At 41.7% G+C, this 9580-nt stretch overlaps 1 protein-coding gene across 1 annotated transcript in view; it reads right to left on the bottom strand.

Annotated features, from left to right (window-relative positions):
- FRMD4B (FERM domain containing 4B) overlaps positions 1-4220 on the bottom strand; it is a 295958-nt gene extending 291738 nt beyond the window's left edge. The window contains exon 1 of the mRNA XM_006865645.1: positions 3811-4220. Coding sequence (XP_006865707.1) covers positions 3811-3972 — 162 coding nt within the window. The 5' untranslated portion in view covers positions 3973-4220. The remainder of the gene's footprint in view (positions 1-3810) is intronic.
- Between the last annotated feature and the right edge of the window lie 5360 nt (positions 4221-9580).

The raw sequence follows: 9580 nt of genomic DNA, 5'->3' as shown, positions 1-9580 counted from the left end.
CTAGGCCGTTCAGAACTCTATGGTATGTGTCTCCAGTTGTTAGGTCAGAAAGCTAGGCCGTTCAGAACTCTATGGTATGTGTCTCCAGTTGTTAGATCAGAAAGCTAGGCAGTTCAGTGGGACCATTTGATGATTCAAAATTCAGAATTATTGGATAACAATATGGCTGCGTCTGGAAATGACGAGCCCATAGGCCCTTAACTGAAATTTGTGGTTGTTGTTTCCAACTCATAGTGACTGTCGAGTCGTTTCTAACTCATAGCGACCCTGTACAGGGTTTCCAAGGAGCTTCTGGTGGGTTTGAACCGCCAACCTTACAGTCAGCAATCCAATGCATATCCTACAGTGCCATACCAGAACTCAAATTACTGTGGCCAAAATGCTTAATATTTGCACATTAATCTTTGTGCTCATCTTGGAAAATAATTATTTTATTCAAACAGCACTAGATTTGAGATTGTAATAATAGTAATCACAATAATAATAATAGGTCATTGCTAATTGCATCGCACGCAAACATTTTACCTTCCCTTGTTCTCTGACAGGTAATTGGTCTGCAAGGTTAACCTCACTTTCAGTTTCAATAATGGGTCACCTCTCCCAATGGCTAAAGACTATCAATGCTATCCAGTCTTTCTCAGCATTTTTATCTATTCAGTTATTACATTCTTGAAATTTTAATGACACAAATATACTGTATATCTGTTGCTGTATTGTATACATACATAAAAGGAGTAAAAAAAAATTTAGCCTTTTCCTAAGAAGAAACCCTTTTAAGTGCTTTGGGAGCAATACAACTCTTGTGAAGAATCCATGGATTGGAATCTCATCCTCTGTAACAATCAGCATACGACACTGGGGATGGACACAGAATCTATATGGGTTTATCACTTGAAACCTGATAAATTTTTTGATAGTTGGTGGGCTTGAAAATTCTCTCCTTTTGAGTGGTTTGATTATAGATGTAAGATCTGCAACTGCTAGAACTTTTTACTACCATGAGAGAAGAAACCAACTGAGGATACAGCCAACACATGAATAAGACCAGAGCTGAAAGGATCATGGGAACAATCACAGCGCCTTGATCAAGCCAAGCCTGAAGTCCATTCCACCATAAGATTTTTCAGTTGGTTATGTCAAAAGCCCCTTCTTTTTACTCTGTAGGTGAATTTAACTTGAGTTTCCTATTACAGTGAAAAAAAATCTTAACTGACAGGAAAGATAACATTTATTAAAAGTTTCCTAAGATCTGGGCATTATGCTAAATACCTTAAATGTCAATTAAGTCTCTTATTAACTTTCTGTGATTAATATTATTATATTTCCCATATTATAATGAAGACACTGAATTAAGATTAAATTACCTATTACATAACTTACCCATGGTCATACACAGAAGAGGGAGAATTCACCAGAGTGTTTTTGAACCTAAAGTATAACTCATTTATTTTACTGCATCTAATTTCTACCCAATTTAATTACTACCTTCTGGATCAATATTTAAAAAGCATTAAAGAGTTTGCCCTGAGCAGTATTTCATTTTAAAGAATTATGAAACTGACCATTTAAAAGGTTAGATGTGAAGCTTCGTTTACATCAGTTGTTCTTGTCATTAAGTGTTGTCAGTTGGTTTCAACCCCTAGTGACCCTAAATAGGGTTTCCAAGGCTATATATCTTTGTTGGAGCAGAAAGCCTTATCTCTCTCCCACTGAGTGGTGCTGGTGGGCTCGAACCACCAACCTTTGTACGATAAGCACATTCCAGTGCTTACTGTACAAAATCACTGCACTCCAAGCCTATGTGAATAGTGGAAAAATAACTTGAAAAGATTAGCAAGAATGGTTGTACAACTTAAAGAATTCAATCAGTAAACTGTCCGTGCAAACACTGTTGAATGGGTGTAGTTTTGCTATGTATATTCTCATAAAAATGAATCTAAAATAATAATTAAGGCAGAAAAGAAAATGCTTCTCTGCAAATTGTTAACTATATTATGCAGTTAAAAAGACTACAGTTCTCAAAAGTTAAAAAAATATATATATTTTTTTGAATCTTTTTCTTTGACGATGCAGTAAACCTCACACTTAGAATCTTCTACATATGATCCAATACTCATAAAAAAGGTCATCATTATTTTAGATGTTCTTTCCTATCATTAAGAGAGGGTATTGGCTCAGTGACTATCCATTCTATAGCAGAGAGAACAGATATATTAATAAATTGGTCCCTCAAGTTGCTGTTCTGCAATAAAAACAAGTATTAGTCAACTTTTTAAAGAACCCATGGATTTCCACGTTTTGGGAAACTCCATTTTTGAATTGGTCAGTAACAGCATTCGAGATAAGCCATAAATCCTCAGACTTCTTGGGGAACAGGTACAGAGTCTATCTGGTGAGCTATAATATTTATGTTTCCCATTTGAAAATGTTTCAAACATGGGAAAAAAGAATTTTTGTGAGAGGCATTTGTCTTACAGGGCAAGCTGAGCAGTGAATTTCCAGTTGTCTCTAAAACGTCAGTTGAGATGTGTAATACAGGCAGATGCGATCTGCCCACAGCTCCCTAATACTCTAAAATCCCCACATGCTGCCCCATTTCCCAACCAAGCTTTTGTTTTCCATTTCAAAATGTAAGCTATCACAGATAGATTAAACCAAGCAAGAGATGCAAAAGTACAGGTCAATAATTGTTTCTCACATTTTAACCAGCCTGAACGGGCACATGGATTCTTTACACTCCCACAGTCTAATCCTAGTCACGGTGTTTGAAATTTGCCTGATTAATGGAAGACTGTAGTTTGCATGGAAGACACACTAGATATAAATTAGAATGATCTTAGGGAATATCAAAGCTATTCCACATCACAAGAAAGAAAATGTGATACCACATTCCCAGAGTAAACATTTCCATAGGTATAATCTCTCCAAATATAATGTAGGGTTTTGTTTCATGAAATAAAAAATTTAATCTAAACGATATTAACAACCAAAATGCCAAAACCAAAAAGCCTACTGCCATTAAATCAACCAAGGCATAGTACTTTTAAATCCTCTCTGCCACTGTTAAAAAAAAAAAAAATTCTGGCAAGCTGTAGCCCCAGAGAAAATGAACAGTCTCATAGTTGAACAAAGTTACTGCATTTTTTGCCTGCAGGATGCAACCTAGCAGAGAAATAAAGAGGCTGTGTTGTATGTCAGGGAGTAAATCCAAACGTAAGCATTCCAACACTCAGCCAGGCCCCCCTCCTTTCTCCAGCCCATCATCTTCCTGCAAAGTGTTCAGAATTTGCGGTCCTTCCAGCCAAAAGTCAGTAGACTCATAATCAGCTTTTCCTGGCTCTATCTCGCAATTTGGGGATGACTGATGGAAAAATGAAATAAAATCAAATGAAGAATGCATGTGTACTGAGGCCCTGTTGGATGTACACTGGCATAAAACCACTGCCCCTGAAATGCCTACCCCAGTGAAATAAAAAAGAAGGCAACATCTGAATGTTAAAGTTTCTCCCTGCAGACGCTCTGCTGCAAAGCTCCATCTTTCTTAGCTAAGTACCAGCAATACAGCAACACTCTAAAACATATGTCTGCAAATGCTGGGACCAACTCACAAATGGGAAAATTCAAGGCAAGCAATCAGGCAATAGTTAGCTACAACTGCTGAGCATTTGACCCAAGAGGCAAACAGTCCGCTAGGAGGTGAAGAAGAGAGAGCTGGCGGGAGAGAGGCATAAAATCATACAGGTGGAACGAGCGTCGCAGGAGCGCCTGGCATCCCGCAAGGGGTGAGGAACGCTGCGCACCCTGGCTCACCTGGTATACGTCCCGCAGCCCGCACCATGTCCGTAGCACCTGGTGGCAAGCCCGCAGCCTCTCGGTGTACCATCTCCGCAGCGTGGACACGGTCAAGTTCCACACGAAGCGGCTGCCGCTGAACACCAGGTCCTCCACTCCACACATGAACACCGAAGCCATGCCTCCTCTGTCCCTCTGTACCTGGGATGGGGGACCCCGACGCAGCCAGGTGCTGCAGCCCAGCGAGCTCCGATCACAGAGGCCTGACCGCCTGGGCTCCCGATGCCGGCTGCTGTTGGTAGCCTGGGGTCAAGCTTTCCACCAAACTCGGCTTTCAACGGGCGTCCTGGCTAAGCTCAGGAGACATGGCCCAGGATTGGGCGCCCGCCAGCCAACGGCTGCGGCTGGCACACAGAGGCCCAGTGTCCACCCCCCGCCCACCGAGAAAGCTGCACTAAGCTCCGCCAGGCGAGCCCTCAATGCTCCCCGGACACGGGAAGCCCTGTCACAGAGGACTCCCCCTTGCGCTCCCCGAGTGCGCTGGGCCGGGAGGGAAGTGGAGCAACTCTTAGCAAGCAAAAAGGCGAGATGCATTTCAGCGCGCTTGGCTTGCCTGAGCGCGCGCGCGCGTGCACACACACACACACACACACACACACACACACACGTGCACACACGCACGATCGCGCACGCACACACACACACACACAACAGCCTGAATCTCCTAATCTTCCTTAAGGAGCGCTTTGCTTTAAACCACAGGATCCCTTCTTGACATCTTACTCTGGTCACACTGATAAACACACCTCTAGGCGGCCACAGATTCAGGAGGGTGAAAACAAATCCTTCAAGGCATGCATCCCTTTGGAACTCATTCCTGAGGGAAAATCCCTGAGTGTTTCCTTGGTTCTGCTGGAGCCAGGGGATGAAGACACAAGTCTCAAAGCAACAGTGTGTATGCTGCCCCAGGACCTGCCTTTGCTCCTAACTTGAGGATCTCTGTGAAAATGGCAACTTACTGTTGTTACCAGGAGGAGGTGAGGTTCTCCCATCCTGGCATTTTGCTAAATCCATTGCAGCAGTGAGTTCATGCAGAAAAACAGAGCGTGCCTGTTGTTGTTGTTAAGCGCCATCGAGTCGGTTCCGACCAATATTAACTCTGTATAGGGTTTCCAAGGAGCGACCAGTGAGCTTGAACCACCGACCTTACGGTTCAAACCAAGTTGGCAGTTACCTTCCAGTTAACTATTTGCTGGGAAGTAAAAGCCCACAAAAGTATCTGATTTGGTTCAAGAAAATTCAGTTTCTGTACATGTCCAATCGGCACAAATCTGCAGAGGTAGATTATTCTGGTCTCAAATACAAAGGGACGCTGTTCCACCAATCATGAAGTTAACAGGTTAATTCATCTTTCTTTCATTTAAATAAGTTCTCCCTCATGAACTGATTCCTAAGGTGTTTGAAATGGGAAGCTGAGAAATCCCAGATAGCACCAGTTTCTATTTTCCTTTAAAAAGTTCCATATACTACTATACCATTTTTCATAGCAAAACAATGCGGCGAGTTTCCCAGGTGACTCATTTGGATGGAGTGTTTTTGCTGAATTCTTCTGTAGGACAATTGTCAGTATCTTGTTGGCAGTATCACACCTGGGTTGTTATCTTTGCTATTAAGTGAGAGAAAGGAAAGGCGCCAAAGCCTTTCTCCTGAACTAGCTCACAAGGCTCCTGAGCAGACTATCGACAAGCAAATCAGCTTTATTTCAGGTTTCAAATACACCTTTAGAATCTTAATTCAGGTGAAATTCAATCAGTCAAAAGACGAGGAACACAAAATCTGTCCTCAAAGTGCCTCTTGTTTTCAAAGTGACGACAGTCAGGAAACTTTTAAATGATGCTGCTCTTACTAATAGAATTGCTTGAGTATTTTGGTTGAATTAGTCAATAGGCCATGGTGTTTTGCAAATTGTTCTTCACAGTGATCCTATCTGACGTGTTCATTAGCACTAGCGTTTTGTGGGCATCTCCCTACCTAGCAACTGTAGGTCTTAACTGAGCCCAAGAAAAATGAATGGCATAGATTTGAAAAAGAAATACCATGCTGATGGAAAACTACAGGACTTGAAAAACAGTTGAAAAACTGCAGTTCTACTGTCTTCTCGGAAATGTCAGGCAGCCAAGGGAATACCAAAATAAAACTTACAACAGGTCAATTATCTCTGTCTCTTGATACCAAGCTCTCAGAAGACACACTACAGAAACGTCCTTTGGTGTGTCAGGCTAATGTCAATAGTCAATTTCAACCTGAGTCATTTTCATTCAAGGCTGCCTAGTCAGTGCTTACACTATTTTTGTAGAGAATGAGATTTGATGTAGTAGTTATCAAAGTGAGAGTTTTGTACCAGCAGCATCAGTATCAGCTGGGAACTTATTAGAGCTACAAGATCCTAGGTCCATCCCACAACAAAAAATATTCTGGGGGTGGCGCTAGTGATGTGAATTTTCACTCAACCTCTGGGGGATTCTGGCTCACACTCAAGTTAAGAGAACCACTCTGGAAGAGCAGGGTGGTTAGGGGGCCTGTATCCTAAGACAGACACAGCTGTTTTCACATCTCTGTACCTCCACTTGGGAGGCTCTGAGCAAGGCCTAAATCTTACCTAGCCTCAGTGTCCTCAGCTATAAAATAGGGATAATACCTGAATCCACTGCGTGGCGCTTTAGGGACAATGAAACAAAATAATCCAAATTGCTTAGTATAGCGGCTGGCACCATCCCAAAGGAAACAAACCAATCAACAACTGCCTCCCGAATCAGGAAATATTTTGATTGTCTGTGTTCATATGAAACAGTACAGTAAAATGTGCTTTATATTTCAACTAATTATCTACACAAGCATACTTCATTTTAATGTGCTTTATAGATAACTGCATTTTTAACAAACTGAAGGTTTCTGGGATCCCTGTTTTGGGGCAAACTATCAGCACTATATCCCCCAGCAGTATATGGTTGCGCTATATTTTGGTAAATTTGGCAATATTCTAAACTTTTTCATACTGGTATTGCAAATTTAACATACTACAGTATAGTGCACACATAACTTTCCTATGCACTGTGAAAGCAAATAGTTTGTGCGATTTGCTTTATTGCTGTGGTCTCAAAGCTAACCCATGCTGTCTCTGTGGTCTGCCTGAATGTCCTGTTTTTTGGATGTTAAAGGTGGTGCTAACTTGCTCTTTTGGGGTGGGATGGGGGCGGGAGGTCTCTTTCAGTTTCTCCCAAAGGCTTTTGAAGCTCATCCTTTCCAACCAGTCAACCATTCTTGTGAACTCAAAAGATTGTATGTTCAAAACTGTGTGAAAGGCGGGAAGACATCTTGTTCCCTCTGATGGAAATATCAATGCTGTCTGTTATCCAAGTGGCTTCCCTCTCTTGCAGAAGGAGAAGTTCACAGTCCTAGGATGCGTGGGATTTTAGAGGGAAGGAAGTACAAGTTCCTCCACATCAGGGACTGGCAGTGGGTGGCAACTGCACCCAGATGCAGAGCAATGTTGAAAAGAGAGACCCACGTTTGTCATCATCCTTAAAAGAGGCTAGTCATATGAGACAAACTAGATTCTGACACACACCCTGGAAGTTGGTCTAACATTTCCTGTACAGAGGGAGCTAAATCAAGCTAACTTCAAAATAATCTTGTATTTTTCCGTACATTGCTCTTTTTCAATTTAAGAAGAGAGTTTTCTTTCCTCCCCAGCATCAGAGTTCCCTGCAATTCACTGTAATTTCCTGCAGTTCTCTCCGGAGACTTAAAAAGATTCTTCAGGTGACAGCATTACTCATGCACCTGGGAGTTCTGGTAGAGATGCAAAAGAGAAATTGTCATTATCCCCGAGGCTCCTGCAGGCTTCCCTTCGAGCCATCATCAGGAAGAAGAGCATAATGCCAGGAAGACAGCACAAATTGTCAGTCCCTGTCTCTACAAAGAAAGAGAGAGCAACTTATTGAGACAGAAACATCCAGTGTCCTCCTCTGCCCACAGAAAGATCACGTCATGTTGATAGGTCTTTTTTTTTAACGGGATTGTGGGTTAAGCGTTGGGCGCTAATCTCAAGGTGGGAGGTTCAAGCCCACCAGCCACTCAGAGGGGAAAAGAAGCTATCTGCTCCTGTAAAGATTTATAATCTTGGAATCTCTATAAAGGGATTTGGAATTGACCCAACGGCAGCATGGTTTTTGTTTTTCCGCATAGTGTAGTTACCTTCTGACAGATAACACAGAACCAAGGTTAAGTCCCCAACAGAGGAAAGAGCTAAGAGGACTTGTTAAGTGCTGTCCAGTTGGTTTGACTCTTAGCGACTCCGTATGGGGCTTCCGAGGAGTGGCTGGTTAGTTTGAACTGCCGACTTTGTGGTTCAAATTGATTTTGTGGTCCAGTGTTTTATCCTATAAGCACCACACTAGAACTTGAGGTGGGTGAAAATCAGATCTAGTTCGTTGTTCTTAACCAGGAGTGATTTTGTCTCCTTCCTTCCTGGAGACAGTTTTGGTTGTTACAATTGAAGTGTGCCACTAGCATCTAATAGGTAGAGGTAAAGGATGCTGTGAAATAACCTATAATGCCCAAGTCAGCACTCCCCCACCAATAAAGAACTACCTGGCTCCAAATGTAACAGGGGCCATGGTTGAGAAAATATGGCTTAGTTAACTACATCCTTGCATTTTCTCTCACGTGGGTTTTTTTTTTTTTTTTTTTTTAAGTTTTTATTGTGAATTGAGTGATAGTTTACATGAAAGAATATCAGTTTTACACTCATTGTTTCATTGCAGTGATTACAATCTCCTCCATCTCACATGACTTTTGTCATGGGGAAACATGTGTTCCTCCTGAAACTTTCTCCCCAAAAGGCAGACCGAGAGAAGAAATAAAACACTCATTCTATGATGGATTTCACATACTAGCAAAGGATTTCAGAGAAAGCAAAGTAAGACCTTTTGGGGGAAAAATATGAAATGGCCTTTTCCATGATTTTCATGGACTGTTTTTCAAAATTTATGATAAAAAGTTATATACATTTTGATTCTTTAATTTTTGTTTTATCATTTCATTTAAATTAAAGGTTTCTCAGTAGGAGTTGAAGCGTCCTGGTGTAGAGCTATAGGATCAGCATTAGGCTGCCAGCCATGAGGTTGGTGATTCAAACACACTGACACTCCTCAATAACTCTGTACAGGGTTGCTTTGAGTCATAACAGACTCAACGACCCTTAACAACAACAAAGTAGAAGCAGACAAACAAAGGAGAAAAGGAGATTTACCTCAGAAAATCAGACAATGAAAACCTATCGATCACAAGCAGATACAGGTATATCTTAGAGATGTCGCGGGTTCTGTTCCAGACCACCCCAATAAAGCATATATTGAAATCAAGCAAGTCACACAAGGATTTTGTTTTTCCAGTGTTTGTGGAAGTTATGATGACACTACACACTAGTCTATTAATAGACAAGCTAGCCTATTAAGCACTAGCATTATGAAAAAGTTGGAAGTATTGTTGAGAATTACCAAAATATGACACAAAGACACTAAGTGAGCATGTTGCTATGGAGTGCTATAGATTCATTACCAACTCGTAGTGACCCACTAAAGGGTTTCTAAGGAGTGACTGGTGGGTTTGAACCACCAACTCTGTGATTAGCAGTCCAGAGCTGAAGTAGAGTTTGTGGGGCCAGTTCCTCTTTGTGCCGTGGTGTACCCATGCAAGAGAATATGTTTAGCAACCTTGACTCCTG

Source organism: Chrysochloris asiatica, unplaced genomic scaffold (assembly GCF_000296735.1).
Source record: "Chrysochloris asiatica unplaced genomic scaffold, ChrAsi1.0 scaffold00080, whole genome shotgun sequence".
NCBI classification, from domain to species: Eukaryota; Metazoa; Chordata; class Mammalia; order Afrosoricida; family Chrysochloridae; genus Chrysochloris; species Chrysochloris asiatica.
This window is presented reverse-complemented; position numbering and strand designations above follow the sequence as displayed.